Source organism: Ambystoma mexicanum, chromosome 1p, assembly GCF_040938575.1.
Source record: "Ambystoma mexicanum isolate Mex_15411 chromosome 1p, UKY_AmexF1_1, whole genome shotgun sequence".
Classification (NCBI taxonomy): Eukaryota; Metazoa; Chordata; class Amphibia; order Caudata; family Ambystomatidae; genus Ambystoma; species Ambystoma mexicanum.
Window position 1 is genome coordinate 495,112,442 of NC_090921.1, and position 17,796 is coordinate 495,130,237.

Consider the following 17,796-nt stretch of genomic DNA (forward strand, 5'->3'; position numbering starts at 1 on the left):
TATTGTATTAAAATCCCCACCCCACAGAATAGGAGTAAGGGGGTAGCTTTCAAGTAGAGTGGCCAGGTGTAGATGGAAATCGGGGTCGTCAACATTGGGACCATATATATTCAGGATGACCACCTCCTGATGTTGTAGTTTGCCAGTGACCAAGACATACCTACCAAGTGGATCTATGTGGGAATGATGACACGTACATTTCAGACTCTTGTGTATTAAGGTGAGGGTGCCACGGCTTGGGTGGAATAGTTGGTGTAGTACCTATGGGGTCCCCATTGTTTGGCGAATCGCTCACATTGCTCAGAGTGGGCATGGGTTTCCTGTAGACATAGAATTGTAACTCCGTGGCGTTCAGCATAGAGCTGAATCAGCCGCATCTTTTTATAGTTGCCTAACCCCCGGATGTTCCAGCTCATAAAGGTCAAGTCAGTGCTAGCCATAGCTCGGGGGGTAGTGCATGAATTATTGTGAAGGAGTTATCAGTAAGTGGAAAAAACACGATCTGAATGTATGTGGCCTCATGTCTGCAAATTTAAGGTGTTACGCTGTGGCGCGTGTGGTGTCTCCGGTGGTTGTCAAGACTTTTTTCAACCAAAACGTCCCCTCCTCCTTCCCCCATCCACATCCCTCCCCCAAACAGAGGGACGAAACCCAACCCATAACAAAGCATCAACGAACAACTCGGCATCAACGCCTGGGGGCCTGTTAGCCGTCCTAGCCGTGGCGCGACGGACTAAACGAGGGCAAGTAGAGTGCAAAGACAATTAGAGTAACAAGCGTATTCAGTTCAGGTTACGTGTGCGGAGGATTATGGTGGAGACAGGTGGACAGTAGTATCATGTTCATGCAGTTTCATAGACTCCAGCCCTGAGACAATTCAATTTATAAACATTCCATCTACGCCACCTCCCCAACAGGGGGAAACTGGCAGCAACAGACCAAACCACAAAACTGGTGCAATCAGAAGAATTACCAATTGACAAACCTAGCAAGAACCCGCTTCTCAGTAGGACTGGGAGATACCGGGGGTCAAGGCAATAAGGAGAAGAACCAGATGTGCAAACAGAGGCGATAAGCATGGCAGGGAACATTGTGAATTGGGCTGGAAGCTGACCATCTTTGTTTCAGAGCAATATATTGAGTATCGTGACAAACTGGGACCGTGGAGGCCGTGGGTCAGCCAGGGAAGTGCTCGTCGAGGAACTTGGAGGCCTCCTCCGGGATCGTAGAAAAGAAAGTTTTGTTGAAATATTCGATGCAAAGTTTCACGGGGAACAGCATGGAGTACTTGACCCCCAAGTCACGAAGTCTCTTCTTCACCGCTGTGAATGATTCGCGCTCACGTTGTACCGCCACAGAGTAGTCCGGATAAAGGTGGATTCTATTCGCTCCAAGGAAAAGTTCTCCCTTGGTTCTGGCCGCTCACAGGAGGGCATCACGATCCCAGAAATTTAGGATCCTGGCTATAATGGGCCGCGGCGGAGCGCCCGGCCTGGGTTTTGCAGTCAAGGGTCGGTGTGCTCTCTCAATGGCGAACTGTGAGTAGAGTTTAGGGGGTATCAAGGAGTGTCATGAGGATGCGCTCCACGTAATCCTCCATGGGCTCCGTGATATTGTCCTCGGGTATTCCAATAATGCACAGGTTGGTGCGCCTCGAGCGGGATTCGAGATCATCGTTTTTCTTCTCCACTGCCGTCACTCGTTTGGTGAGCGTGCAGACTGCAGCATGCAGTGAGCTTAGGTCATCTTCAGCAACTCCCAGTCTGGTTTCAACCTCAGCGACTCTACCATCCGTTCTTTCGATATGGGCTTTTATGGAGGAGATTGTCCCATTCATATCGTCTAGTTTGGTGTGGATTGTGGTGAAGCCATCCCGTATGTATTCCAGCATCTTCTGGGAGTCGTCAGAAGATGGTGGAGCGGAGGTGGCAGGTTGCTCCTCGGGTTCGTCAGGGGCGGGCTTGGACAGCGTTTTTGTAAACTTATTTAATGAGCTTTGTTTTTTCCCAGCACCAGCTCCCTTGGTCATGGTGAAGGACGGGTTTGGGGAACGGGATACCGGACAAAAGTAGGTGTTTGGAGGTAGAGAGATTTCCCCCAATTCCAGTCGCAGCACAGAGCCACCTGGTGCTGTAGTATGTAGCCTTCCGGGACCGTAAGTCAGCGTCCCAGTTACAGCTAGGTCATGTTTAGCATCAACAGTTTAAGTGAATCTGTGTGCGCTCAGATGGACGAGATCCGCCGCAGTGGTGGCCGCGGTGCGTGTAAAACCCCTAGGGCAGAGTCAGGGGGGATGAGGGGGTTTAGGGTACCAGTGGTATGATACCGCAGGCTAGGTATAGCACGGAATAAGTGGTAGGGCCCAGGGGGGTCCCTCTCCCACAAAATAGATGAATGGCAAGAACCAAGTAGAGCGCTGTGCAAAGTTCACTGTGTTGGGTTAGTCGGCCTGGTGGATACACAACACTGAGGGGGTGCACAAAAAAACCAGAACCAGCAGCGGGGGGGTCTCCGCTGCTCAATGGGGCTTCCGGCAGAGCAGAGAGCACAAGGCAGGGGCTCTGGGAATGGGTGCAAGAGACTTGGGAGAAGATTAGATGCTTGAAGGTGGTGCCGCCCCACAGGCAGTGGCCGTAGACTAGGAAGTCCTGGGTCTATGGCTGCCAGGGTCTTCGCACCAGTGAGTTAGTGGCCATCTTGCAGGCCGGGTATGCTTCAAGCCCTCCTAACAGGGCATGTCAATGTCTCCACGATGCGCAGAGATCACACTGGTGGTAGCAACAGCGGGGATGGCCCAGAAAGGTGGAGGTGCTGGGGGAGGAAAGCAGCAGCGGCTCAGTCACTCTAGAATCAGCGTATTATTGATCGGGAGCTGGGCACCAAGCAGCCCCTCAACCCCCCAAATAAGCGTGAGTTGTGTGGTAAAGTTGAAGTTGCGCAGGCGGGTAAGGTCAGTTCGCTGGCTTGCTAGGCTAGGAAGCCTGTGGAGGGGTGCCTGTAGGGGTCACCCCAATATCAAAGTGGCAACGCACAGGAGAGGGCCCCCTGGGGGGAACAGGGGGAACGAGTCAAAGGATTCCCACGTTGGTCCCACCAGAGGACATCTATGTATGTGGTAAGCTGGAATGGGGGGGGGGGGAGGAGGAGGCCACGGACGCGAACAGGATAGTGTTGGCTTCAGGCCGAGAGTAGTTCCACGGGGCGCCCGGGTAGTGCGCAGCACAATCCGCCGCGGGCAATGGAGGTTGGTCGCTGCAATAGGATTCCTTAGCAGGGAAAACGGGACTCTGGGCCCGTCCGCGGCCGCGGGAGTTGAATCCCCTGTGACTGGGTAGGGCAAACCGCTCCCCGGCCTCCTTACCTTGATGAGAGCTGCGAACGGAGAGCCACTGGAGGGGGAGCGAGGGAGACGGGCAGGCGTTTGGTACCGCCGCGCGGAGTCAGCCGTGGCGGCCCCAGTCACAGAAGGCTCCGGTCCTGGGTAGGGAGTAGGACAGTCTCAGGGCACGGATCACAGCCCGCAAGGGTGTAATGCGAGCAACGGCTCGCCTGGGGATCGGGCAGGCTGCGTGGCCGCGCGGTCAGGCCTCGTGTCTCAGGCGCCCCTCCCCCACGCAGGCCGCCCGCGCCGGGGCACTGGGTGGCACCGGTGATCCCAGCCTCACGGGGCTCTGGCTCGGGGCGGGCCAGCAATACGCCACGCCGCGCAGCTGATTATGAAGTGCTGGGCTCCCAAAGCCGGCTCGAGCGTAGCCTGTAGCACGATCTCATTGCTTTCTCTGCGACGGATAAACCAGCTGCATTTGTGCGGTGGAAACGGATGGTATTCGCCCTCGTAGTCCGGAGCTGTAGACCCAGGCGGCCATCTTGCCTCGGCGCAACAGCGCCCCCCATTTAGGAGGGCTTTCTAATTGTAGTTCTAAATTCAGTGGGTGCACGCTTTTAGGCACACTTCCAAGTTCAATTTGCACAGAGATATTAGGCTATTAGGTACACTTCTAAGTTCAACTGTACACAGAGATGATATTGGGTCTACCTCTAGATTCAATTTTGTATAGCGGGGATATTAGATTATTAGGCACAGATCTACTATTAGATATACTTATAGGATTCATTAGGATATTTAGGCACGCTTCTTAACCTCAATGGTGTTGTGTACACTTCTAAATTGAACTAAGCGCAGAGAGACTATTCTGGACACTAGTGAGTTCATTTAGGGCACACTAATGGGCGCACTTCTCTCAATTCACCTTTATACAGGGAGGGTATTAGGCATGGATCTAAATCAACTTTGCACAGAGAGGTTATTAGGGAGATTAGTCGGTTCAACCCGGCACGGTATTAGACTATTAGGATATTGGGCACACTTCTAAATTCCACTTTTGCAGAGAGGCTACTGGGCGCCCTTCTGCATTTAACTTTCCCTCAGAAGTTATTGGGCACACTTCTAAATTCAACCTTCACAGAGAGTCTATTGGACAAACATTTAAATTCAACTTTCACACAGAGGCTATTGAGCACACTTCTAAATTCAACTTTTCACAGAGAGGCTATTGGGCACACTTCTAAATTCAGCTTTCACCGAGAGGCTATTGGGCACAGTTCTAGATTCAACTTTTTTGGCAGAGATGCTATTGGGTACACTTCTAAATTTGACTTCTAAATGTACTTCTAAATTCAATTTTCAATGAGCGGCTGTTGGGCACTCTTCAAATTCAACTTTCACAGAGAGGCTATTGGGCACACTTCTAAATTCAGCTTTTCACAGAGAGGCTATTGGGCGCATTTCTAGAATCAACTTTTCACAGAGAGGCTATTGGGCACACTTCTAGATTCACAGAGATGCTATTGGGTACATTTTTAAATTCGACTTCTAAATGTACTTCTAAATTCAACTTTCAATGAGCATTTCTAGGATCAACTTTTCACAGAGAGGCTATTGGGCACACTTCTAAATTCAACTTTCACAGAGAGGCTCTTGGTCATACTTCTAAATTCAGCTTTTCACAGAGAGGCTATTGGGCACACTTCTAAATTGAGCTTTCACAGAGAGGCTATTGGGCACACTTCTAAATGCAACTTTCACAGATAGGCTATTGGGTGCACTTCTAAATACAATTTTACGTGAGCGGCTATTGGGTACGTTTCTAAATTCAACTTTTCACAGAGTGGCTATTGGGAACACTTCTAAATTCACAGAGAGGCTATTGGGCACACATCTAAATTCAACTTTCCACAGAGTGGCTATTGGGAAAACTTCTAAATTCACAGAGGGGCTATTGGGCACACTTCTAAATTCACAGAGAGGCTATTGGGCACACTTCTAAATGCATCTTTCACAGAGAGGCTATTGGGCACACTTCTAAATTCAACTTTTCACAGAGTGGCTATTGGGAACACTTCTAAATTCACAGAGGGGCTATTGGGCACACTTCTAAAGGCAACTTTCACAGAGAGGCTATTGGGCACACTTCTAAATTCAACTTTCACAGAGAGGCTATTGGGCGCACTTCTAAATTCACAGAGAGGCTATTGGGCACACTTCTTAATGCAACTTTCACAGAGGAAGCAGGAAGAGGGAGCGAGGAGGGAAGGGGAGAGAAAAGGGAGGCTCTGGGGGCTTTGACAATGTGGATTGGCTTTAAATTGTATTAAAATGGGGGCAGCTCACAGACCTGGCACACACTCACCTGGTCACGTCCCACAGCTAGGTAAAAATAATTCCATAGATCCACTCCTGATCACCCTCTCGGATCACGCACCAATAATAGTGACATTTATGTGGCTCTGGTCATACCCGAAAGAACCCCTGTCCGACGTTGCCCTACGAGGGGACATAGAATCTAAAATTAGGGAATACTTAGAACAAAAACGGGGGTGGCTGAGCCTATCATCTGGGATACCTTCAAGGCTACTTTAAGAGGGGAACTGATAGCCCTTCGAGCCCAATGGCGAAACCAACAGCGCGCCCTGGAGACCCAACTAGAAAGAGACCTTCAGGACATAATGGGAGAATGATGCGAAATCCCTTGAGAAAACTGTGGAAAGAGCACGAACATATCAAGAGGGCAGCTGAATATTCTCCAAACAAAAAAGGCAGAATGGGGACTAATAGCACTAAAACATAAATACTATATCCACGCCAATAAGGCAGATAGATTGCTGGCAAGACAGCTCAAGCAGAAAGCAGCCGTCCAAACGATTAAAGGGATAGCCACCCCCCAACGGGAGAAGGTCCATACTACCCCTGACATAGCATCCCAATTTGTTAATTATTACAAGAACCTTTACAGTTCGGAAACCCAGACGAGGAACTCCAGCATGATGCCCTTAGACCACTCACACTGCCGAAAATACCCATAGCAGAAAGCAATGCTCTGGAGGCTGAAATAACTCAAGAGGAGGTGCTGCAGGCGATAAAACGCCTTCAGTCGGGCAAAGCCCCGTGCCCGGAAGGGTACACCCAGGGGTTTTATAAAGCCTACCCTCACATCCTAGCTCCAAGTTAGCGTCGCTCTTCAACACATGTATTTCTTCTGGAAGCATTACCCCTACGATGGAAGAGGCAAAAATACTGCTCTTCCCCAAACCAGGCAAAGACCCCACGCAATGTGGCATATACAGACCCATGCACTGATTAATATTGATGCAAACATGTACACCAGAATCCTGGCTAGCGAGCTAGAGTGCCTACTTTCACAATTAATCCACCCTGACCAATCGGGGTTTATAAGGCGGAGGTAAACCCACGAAAACATCAGAAGGGTCTGCCACATCCTGGAAAAAATGCAGAAGAGAGGCACTCCACCCGTCCCCTCTTTAGACGCTGAAAAAGCATTTGACAGGGTGGAGTGTACCTTCCTGTTTAACACTATGGGAAAAATGGGCATGGGGCCGAAATTCATGTCCATGGTTAGAGCAAATTACAGAAACCCGACGGCTCGACTCCTTGTGAATGGAGAACTAATGAGCCAGATTAAACTATCCAGAGGCACCCAACAAGGTTGCCACCTGTCGCCTCTCCTATTCACCATTTATCTGGAACCATTCATGGCCACAATCCGCATGAACAAGGACATCAAGGGCATACCCTTTGGGAGGGCAGAACATAATGTTGTGGCTTATGCCAACAATATGCTTCTGACCCTTGGGAAGCCAGAGTTACACCTACCAGCTGTGATTAATGAGATTCAGAGTTTTGGGATGGTGGCAGGGCTGAAAGTGAATCTAGCAGGATCAGAGATCCTGAATCTAGATGGGTACACACAAGCGTCAAAGTACTGGGTGTGCACTTTACTCCAACCCTGCAGGTCCTCTATGGGGCCGACTACCCCTGCAGATCGAGCAGCTCATGAAACAACTCAATAACTGGGGCCCCGTCACAACCTTCTGGCTAGGTAGAATGAACTCCATAAAAACGACAGTCCTTCCCAGAGTATTATACCTTTTCCAAGCCCTACCAATTGCAGTGCCGGAATCTATCTTCCGAGCAATATACAAACTTATTAGCACATACTTTTGGAGACGCAGGTCCCCTAGGGTAGCGATGAAACTTCTCCAAACACTGACTAAAAGAGGGGGGCTGGGCTTGCCTGACCTCTGCATGTCCTACATGGCCGCCCAAGTCAGAATTATCTAAGATTGGCTTGCCGCAGACTCTGGGAAGATATGGCATCAGATGGACCAGGCAGTGGTAGGCACCCCATTGTGGGAAGTCCTATGGCTCCATAAAGAAAACTGCCCGACCAACATGCATAGATCGAACATAACCAGCCTGGTCGAGAAACAACGGGACTGGCTGGTTTGTACCAAACAATTCACCATCTTCCCCTCCCCTGTACCCCGATCTTTGGCAATCCACCGTTCACCCCAGGCATCCCTGCCAGAGCTTTCAAGAAATTGAAAGAAGCAGGATGCACAAAGTTTGGGACATGTTCCAAGGGCCAGATATAAAATCATTACCTCAATGTAAGTTGGAAATCTGGCTCTCGGAAACCGATAGAATGCAATACCTCCAACTTCGTCACTGGCTAATGGACCCCTGTCTGCAGGCAGTGGCCACCAGACCCCTCACCCACTTCGGAAAATGTCTCACATCCAACCCTGGGGATAGACGACTGATCTCCAACATCTATAAGAGGCCTTGGCGCGGAACAAATCTCCACCGCTACATTTATGAGGGCATGGGAGGCGACAATCGGGGAACCCATACCATTGGAAGACTGGGATGGGCTTTAGAGCGACATCCACAAAACCTACTCTGGAAATGCAGATCAGGGAATTCTGGTACAAGCTGATGACACAATGGCACTATACCCCTTCAAGGCTGAAACAGATGTACCCCAATACGACGGGAATGTATTGGCGGGACTATGGCGAGGAGGGAGACTGGTTGCACATCTGGAGGTGGTGCCATAAATTGGATGGATATTGGAAACTAATAGACCAACATATGCATACAATATTTGGAACAGGCTCTCTGAGGGCCGAAGGAAGGGATATTATGCTTGACCAGCCTGAACATGAGCCGATGGGCGAATCCAACCAGGGAGGCTTATGTAATCCTCTCGCTAGCTGCATTACTGGTCATTGGGCAGAAATGGAAGGCCAAAGACCCCCGCCCAACTGAGCATGACTGGTTCACGAAAGTATGGCAATGCACCGTGATGGAATGGATGACCTACTCACTGCAGGGAACCCAAACTAAATTTGCAACAGACTGGTAAGAGGTGATGCCCTTTTTGATTGATGACTTCAGAAAAGTGTTTTGCCCACCAACTTTCCGTATCCTGGAAATGGGGTCAAATCCAACCCACAGCAGAGGACAAGATCGGTGGGTGGGGAAGGGGGGGTAAGGGGATTCAGTTACACTGTCAATTGTTTATGGTTTGTACTGTTCAACTCTTTTGAAAATCAATAAAAATATTATAAAAACAATAAAATAAACACGCATTGGCAAAGCAAACAGTTTTGGCTTGCGTATAAGTATTAGTCATTTGCCAGGCACTGCTATTAGATGCACAGGTACTTGCATCATTTTGCACCTGCTATTACCAATAGCCAGTTAATACCACTATGGAGGTGCCTGCCAAGTGCCTTTCCCATGCCTACACAAAAGCCCAAACACTTGCCATTCCCAATGCTTGTTTAGTGTGTGTTTAAGATCTCGTCTCTATTGATATTAAAAATGAAGAAGACTGACTTTGAAATGTATTATAAAATATGAGGAACTGAAAAATCACAAGAGAAATCCAATTATTTATTTCTGGTATAGGATGTGTGAATTAACAAAAATATATTTGAGATTCAAATGTGTAATATGTTTTTACATTTATTTTTTTACAAGATTTGTGAAGAAACATTTCCTTGTTTTGAAAAATTGGTCCACATCATGGAGCACAATTATTCTTCCTTCTCTTTACTGAATTAACCAGAGTTGTGCAGTGTAAAGACTGGTAGGGGGTGTCTGTACTTCTGCTCTCTATATGGTAGAGGAGAGGCACAGAAGACCCCAGCCAAGATTCTCTATTACATTAGCAATGGACGAGCAATCAAGGCCTAGCTTCTCAGGAGGTGATGCAGGCTGGTTCTTAAGTACAGTGTAGTCCCCGAACCCCCACAAAGGAATGTCCACACACTGTATTACTGAAAACACAGTCTTTATATAATTAATATTCAAAGGTATCTACACGATCACAATAACGCACTTTGTACTCGGAAGTCAATAATGATAAATATATACAATTCTAAAGTGGTACCACCAATGTTATCGAATCTCATTAAAGTGCATCAACTGTACGGTTAAAATGTCACACAGCTCAATAACGGGGAAACCAGCCATAGAGATGGGCAGGAACGCAAGATGGTTGAAACAATAGGCAGAATGCTGACCTCTACCCCTAGGTACAGTTCTGTGTGGAGATCCCCCCCCACCTGGGCAACCTGTAAAATAAAGATATATAGCACAAGCCCAGTCCATATATTGTTCAATAGTCTTATTTCCTCCTACTAAGGATTTACCCCCCCAATGTACCTGGTGGAGTAGAGTTCTCCGAAGAGGCGTCGACCAATCCTTCTTGAGTGACTCCCTTTAAAGCAGGAGCCACGGATCGTCGAGAGGCGTCGAGGAACTCAGCGTTCGGTGTCGGGGGAATCGACGGCCCTTCTTGAGTGCCCTCCCTTTAAGGCAGGAGTCGCGGGTCGTCGAACGTCCGACGGCGAACAGGTTGAACTATGGCAGTGAAGTGGCAGCTTCGTTCCTAGCGGTGCTCGTCGACGATAGAGCGTTGGCGTCCTGCAAGGAACAGGCATGCGGGGCACCTCGGTGACGATAGTTCTGGACCGCAAAGAGATGAACTGTGGCCCAGCAAGGGCATCGAATCGTCGGCATCTCTGTGGTCTTTAGGTGGCGGGAAACCCACCAGCGGATGCTCCTCGGCGCGTCGACGGTCGGGCCTTCTCCAGCGGGATAAAGCGGGCGACGATGCAGACAAGAGCGTCCGATGATCAATTGAAGTTCTTAGGCAGACGGGAGCACGGCGGCTCTGGTCCGCGACGGCGGTCGACGACAGTGGTGGACAACAGTCCGGGTGCTTCTCTTCGAGATTCCACAGCAGTCCCCGTCTCGGCAGCCTGTCGAAGGTCTGTCTACCAGGGAGCTTTGGCAAAGATCAGCTGGTGCACGATGGTCCCTCGTAGCTCGGGAAGAGGGTGCCTTACCAGATCCTCTCTGGGTCAGTCCTTGGAGACACAGCAGCTTTCAGATTGTGAAGGAGAGCAACAGCACTTCTTCTCGTCCAGCGGGGCTTCAAGGTCAAGCTTCAGTTACTCCAGTTACTCGTCGTAGTGGACTTCAGCTTCTGAACACGATTCCTAGCAGTGAGAGTTCCCCAGATATACTGTTGATCTCCCATTCATTCCGCTGGGTCACACTCAAGCATCCAATCACGACTAAGGGCATTCATGCAGGCAGGCAGCCAATCAGGCACATGAGGTATTCAGGCCATTCACTTCTCTCCAGACACTCGCAACAAGTTATGTGTATTGAGACAAGTACCGAGCCATTCAACACTCCCAAATGTTTTCATACCGGTTTCGGGCAGGGCTGTCTCAGTCATTGTGTCAACCATCAGATAATAGACATCCACAACACAGAATGCATATTCGTCACACACACTATTCACCCAGGTCCCACCCACAGGAGGTACCCACAACATACAGTCACTGGGAAGGCTCCAGCTAGTCTGGCCGGGCCTTCACAACAACACCATATATGGCACTTCCACCCAACAGCCAGTCAGGGGGAAGGGACAGAGTCAGGGCTAACCAGGACTTTGGGAAAACAAGGTACTGGGTAATAGAAAGCAAGAGGACGCAGGGGCCATTTTGTTTTCCATCCGGAATCAACTGATCCCAATTGCAGGGCCGGGGTATCCCCAAAATGGAGGATACTCCGCGCACCTGTCAAATTCAGCATGGAGCTGCCACCAGCCCATACCCTGCTCTGCGGGCCACCCACAGGTGCCCAAAAACATACACTAGGGGCACAGGGTTGTACCCCCACCCATGGGTGCCATAAGGGTATCCCACGGGTCCGTTCACCAAACAAAAAGAGAGAGCTGCACCGCCAGGAGTCTCACATGGACTCCTGCGCGGAAAACACAACAGAACACACGATAAAAAGCAGTAACGGACAAGGATACAGAGGCCCTGTCCCCCCGATGCATTTTCAGCATCACATGCAGATAGAACTCAAAGGAATGAGTGTGCAGCTAATGTTTCTAATGTATAGGTTATAGCACCTCTTTACCCATTCCCACCTGACATCAACGCATATCTTGTATTTTTATACAGTCCTGTCTAAATTGAATTTGCGTGTGCTTCGCAGTATGGACTCCTTGTGGACCCTTGACCCCACTCACGCTCTGCTGAGAATAGTCTTGACTCCTCTCCATGTTTACCTTCATTGGGTTTTGGCTAACCTCCGAGTTCCCTGTTCACTATAACTAGGGTGGCCTACTAAAATGTGTCCACCAGGCCAGATTCTGAAAATCCATTTTTAACAAAGACCAAGTGTGAAAAGCCCCTGCTCATCACCTAGGTTGGCCACTCAGAACCCTCTGGCAGTGCTGGCTCTGAGAAACCCTCCTAACAAAATTGAAGAACTATTTAAAATAAAAAGTGCAACTGCAACGCTACTGCAACGCTACTGCAAGAATGTGTGATGCAGTACCAGGCCTGGTATGATAGCGAATGACATTAGGACGTAGACGTCCGCGTCCTACACGATCAGGCTTTTAGATGTTCTTTCTATTCATCCCAGTGCACTGTTTGTTACTCTATTTTAAACCAACTGTGATGCTGATGCCCACAGGTCATCGGCTGTACTGCGTAACAGTTAATACATGTTACTTATGCTGTGCTTTATTTTCTTGTTTGGCTCTTGTACAGGAATGCCATATGGCAGTCGAGAGAACTCCCTTCTGTATTCCGAGATCCCAAAGAAACGGTGGAGGGAGAGCCTACTGCTTCTTCCCTGGAAGCAGATGCTGGAACACTTTCAGGTGAGAAGGCAAAGAAATGTCCTCGTTGAAATGATCAATAAACGATCCAATGCTACATAAGCCGTTTACTACTACAGAGATGGAGACGCTCAGTAGTTCCAGTATGCAACCTCTTCACACATTGAGTGCACGGGATTTGGGCTATGCAGCATGGCATTGCCCTCTAATGGGCTGGGTAATTGTTTTTTATTGTTTTTTTAAGAACCTTCACTGGTGTGAGGTTCAGGGAAGCCAACCTACTGGACCCGCAAGGACTATTCACACTTGGTCTAACCAAACTTTCAAATGGTAATAAGGCTGAGCAGTAAGGATTAGTCTTTGATCAGGAGGGTTGGTGCTATGTACAGTGCAATAGAGATTGAGAAAAATTGGAATGTGTACATCGGTGTATATAAAATCTTTAGTAAGAAAAAAAATAAACACTAAAAGGAAAATGTACACCTATGCCAACACTATTTGGTAACCTGAAATGGATTATACACCACTTTATCTTTACATAGTCATTGTACACCGTTGAAGTACTTAAAGTCGTGGAAAAGATGTTATCACACAAATTGCAGGACTTATAACTTTGTCACAAACGTTAGGAGTAGGTTCAAGTTTTAATTTTGTATGCGTCTATCACATATTTGCAACTAAGCCTCTACCAAATGATCTGTAGAATGTAAGATTACTAGTGTCCCTCTCCCTTATGCGCTTGCTTGATGGTAATAGCAGAGTCATCAACAAATGTTTAAAAAGAAATTCTCCCGGAACGTGAACGTGACCTTTTAAGTAACTTGAGTTCCTTAGGGTCACTTAAGATTGCTTTGTAAACCTACTACAATGTGGAGGTATGTTTGGCAGTACATTTTGTATATTCTGGTCTATCCAGGGCAGTTGTACTTTACAAATTCAAAAACGTTTTGAGTGTCATTTTTCTCATAAGTCTAAATACATATTTTTCTTCCCAATAGGAAACTTTTGTATGTAAGTACAGAGGATAACCCTTTTTGTAAAGTGTATGTTTGAAAAGTTGTTAGTGGAGTATTTCAAAGATTAATTGCGAATGGGTTGTTTCCCCCTACGTATTCCTCATCTTTGATATACTCTTATAGCCTGCTTACAGCTCAGGAACTTTTCTTAGCATAGGGTGTTGTGCGTCATCGTCTACCTCGTGTCCCTCGAAAACTTCCGTCCTCCTAGAGTATGACATTGATGCTGGTATATATGGCACGCACCGCGTCCATTGCATCTGTTCAGTTTTTATGCATAGTTGCCCGAAACGGTTCTTTGTCTCAGTGTGTTATTTACTTTGTAGTTATGAAAAATTTCAACTCATACTTTGAAAACGACCTTCAAGAAATGTGCTGAGTGTTCAGCTAAGATGTCCATAACCGATCCTCATTGAGCATGTCCCTAGCGCCTGCAGGTGGGGCCACATGGTCGAAGATTGAGGCTTGTGCTAGTCTGATTGCGTTAGAGGGCAAGGGGATACTTGCTTTGAGCAAACCAACCCTGAGTTCGTCTTTGGTGATCCCCACAAAAGTTTTGTCTGAAGATAAGAGCCCAGGAGGGAGATCTCCGCACCTGGCCAAGAGGCACAGTAAAAGTTTGAAGCGTTCATGATCTCGGCGGTCCTCTTTGCCATCTTCGAGGAGATCAAAGGAAAGGAGTCATCACTCCAGGTTGTCCTCTATGGAGTCCTCGCCCAAAGGGAAACTAATAAGATGTCCTAAAAAAGGGGGTAGTCAAGTGGAATTGGAAAATATCCGCTGGCAGATGTTAAAGGTATTTGAGAAGGCAGCGAAGTCAGCCCCTTAGTTGAGCTTGTTCGAGACTCACAACGCCATTGCGCAAAAGGCCGACAGGTTGTCGTCTGTGAAAACCAATGACCGCGCGACCAAGGGCCCGGACAGTAGGTAGAAGGCTTCAAAGGCATCTCAACGCCTCAAAGGGATCCTCCTTATCTAACCCATTTGTTGTTGTCGAAGGTGTCGAAGTCGAGTCCATCGACACAGTCCGGGTGGAAGCCCTTGAGGCCTTTTTAAAGTCCCTTGAAGGTTTTTAAACATCAAGAAAAAATACTAAGTCCATGGCTTCTATTTATGAGGCAGAGGTGGAGGAAGAAAGCTCTATTTATAGTTTTGGTATAGAATACGCCACTCCTGGTGTTCCAGAGGAGCTGATATCCCAAGAATCTAAAATGAGAGACCTTGTGGACCCTCTGCAGGATGCCAGTGGCCTAGACACCTGCCCTGAGGTTGATCTTGGCACTCCTGAAGGTTCAGGTCATGCTGATGCATCTTATAGGTCAGTAATGTTTGTTTGTTTGTTTATTTATTTATAGCGCGCACCAAACCCGAGGGTAACCGGGTAATGGCAAAGGTTATTGAATACCTTGGATGGGGTAGATCATCTGTTGAATATTAACAGGATGACCTTATACATTTTTTGGACAGGGGACCTCCTAACGACCCAGTCCTTCCCTTCCATACAGCAGTGAAAAATAGAGTTCTAGAGAACTGGAAACATCCAAATACCATCACTGTGGTTCACAAGGATTTCACAAAAAAATACAGACCCTCATCGGTGGATCCAGAGGTTCTTTCGAAACATCTGAGTCCACACAGCCTTGTTGTGCAAGCAGCTACTGCTGCATCTAATGGAGCAGCCTATCCCACAGTCCCTTTGAACAGGGGGGATTAAAGACTCGATGCAATGGGAAAGAACATCTTCTCTGCAGGAATGCCACAGAAAGCAACAAATGCAACTTGTGCTATAGCAAAGTATACCTACACTTTGTGGCAGGTGATAGCCATGGCATCTGAACACATTCCAGAGGGTGAAGAAAGGGATGATTTTATGAACATTATTCAGGACGGTAAACATGCTATCTGCTAATCATTGCAGTCAGGGCTAGACACTGCAGATTGTATTGGCCGTTCTATGGCTGCTGGTGCAGTGATTAGACGATTTGCCTGGCTTTGTAAATCCGAGTTTGCTTCTGCCGTGCAATCCAGATTATTGGTTATGCCGTTTGAAGGGTCTGAGAGGAAAAACACGAACTGAGGCAATGGGCGTGCCGCGTGCCATATATACCAGCGACCACGTCATACTCCATGAGGGCGGAGACTCTCGAAGGACACAAGGTCGGCGATGACGCACAGCACCCTCTGCTGAGAAAAGTTTGAGTTGCAAGCAGGATATCCGAGTATATCAAAGATGCGGAATACGTGGGAAGAACATCCAGTCGAAAGAACATTACATGGGGTAAATAATGTGTTCAACTAAGTGCTCCATTGATTTACATTGCACTTTCTTAAAGGATTTTTTCTTTTGATTTTGTCTGGTTTTCTGTATTTGAGCATTGTGTATGCAGAAATTCAGAAGCTTTCAGCGTGTAGTGAGAAGCTCCAGTGTCTATTAGACAAAAATGTTTACCACTAGAAAAACATTTTACTACATAAGGAGTAGAAGGGATCAAGTGAAGTTAGTCATGCGATGATGTTGATAGCCTTTTGGCTTTCCATGAGGCAATTGAAATAAAGTGGATATGGAGGTGGAAGAAAGGACTGTGTAAAGGTTTGAGGAAATGATCTGATTGTCTGTTGAGCTGGCTGGTTCAGATACTTCGATTTCCAATTGCCGAACCCTGGTCATTCTACAGATTACAAAGATTCTTGCCTGTTTGGGCATTTACCTGGATCAGGGCTGACAAAAAGTAACTCTTCACCTAGGCCTCCCCCTCTGTGCATGTTCTGCCCTGTGTTCCACTTCCCCTTGAGAGGGTTGCATTTGCTGAATCTGTTATACCATTAACTTAATCTTGTTTCCTCCTTTTTCATGGACGTTTTTTTGTTTTGTTTGTTTGTTTGTTTTATTACTTATATTGCGCACCAGACCCAAGGGTGACCGGGCGCATTTTATACGACAGCTCAAAACTTTGTTACAAGATCACATGGCAAAAATAGCAAAAATAGATCAACAAGAATAATATACAACAAAATATAAAGGAGTATACACAAAATATACAGGAATATACAGCATGTGGAGTGTAAAAGCATGTGTTTACGGTCCTTGGCAGAGATTCCTAGGCTTGAATATGTTCAGGCAGTAGATGATCTAAAGTGTATCTGCATTTTTGATCCACGTTATAAGGTTGTCGGAAGGTGGGGTAGGGTTGGTCAGTCTTCAAGGTGGATGGTAGGGCGTTCCAGAGTTGAGCTGCTTTCACCTGAAAGCTGCAGCCGCCGACTTTAGTCAGTTTGACTCTAGGTATGGATAGGTTATTGGAGTTAGCAGATCTAGTAAGTCGTGTTGGTTTTAGTTTGGTGAATCTGGCAGAGAGGTACTGCGGTGCGGCGTTGTTAAGTCATTTGTGGACCAAAGAGGCAACATTTAGTTGGATTTTCTCCTGAATAGAGAGCCAGTTGTTAGCTCGTCTGAGTGCGGAGATGTGGGCTCTCCTGGGAATGCAAAGTGCTGCTCTAAGCGCGTTGTTTTGCAGAATTTGAATTCTTTTGATGAGTTCCTTGTTAGCCCCAATATAGAGCGAATTGCAGTAGTCCAGTTTTGATAACACGAGCGCTCTAGCGAGTGTGATGCAGCTATCGTTTGATAGGAAGGGTTTGCCTGCTCTTATCAATTTGCAGGTATAGGCGGTTGCTGAAGCCATCGCATTGACCTGCTTGTTGAAAGAAAGGGTGGAGTCCAGGTAGAAACCCAGAGTTTTAACCGCGTGGGCGGTTGTGATTTGGTTGTTGTCGATATTGAAGGAGGAGTAGTTGGGGCCCAGTTTTTTTAGGGTGGGTGGTGTGCCCAGGATGATGATTTCAGTTTTGTCATCATTCAGGCATAGACCGTGTGTGGCCATCCATGCCTGGATGATGAGATACACTCTGTTCACCAAGGCCAAATCCTTGTCGTAATCACCGGTAAGTGGTAGGAGAATCTGGGTATCATCTGCATAATTAGTGTAGGTGATACCAAGAAGGTCCAGATTATCGAAAAGGGGCTTAGTGAAGATGTTATAGAGTGTAGGCGAAACACAGGATCCTTGGGGCACACCGCATGTAATGGGGATGGAGTCTGCTGCCGCAGTGGTGGAGAAGACTCTCATTGTCCTGTTATTGAGGAAGGATTGGATCCATTTTGTGGCTTCTTCTCAGAAGTGCGCGGCTGTATCCAGGTGCCTGCAGAGGACCTTGTGGTCAACAAGGTCAAATGCGGCAGATAAATCCAGGAGGAGGAG

At 47.6% G+C, this 17,796-nt stretch overlaps 1 protein-coding gene across 4 annotated transcripts in view; it reads left to right on the plus strand.

Moving 5' to 3' along the window:
* DPP9 (dipeptidyl peptidase 9) overlaps positions 1-17,796 on the plus strand; it is a 1,325,370-nt gene that overhangs the window by 297,068 nt on the left and 1,010,506 nt on the right. For all 4 annotated transcript variants that reach the window (XM_069649353.1, XM_069649356.1, XM_069649354.1 and 1 more), the window contains one exon: positions 12,451-12,563. In XM_069649353.1, coding sequence (XP_069505454.1) covers positions 12,451-12,563 — 113 coding nt within the window. The remainder of the gene's footprint in view (positions 1-12,450; positions 12,564-17,796) is intronic.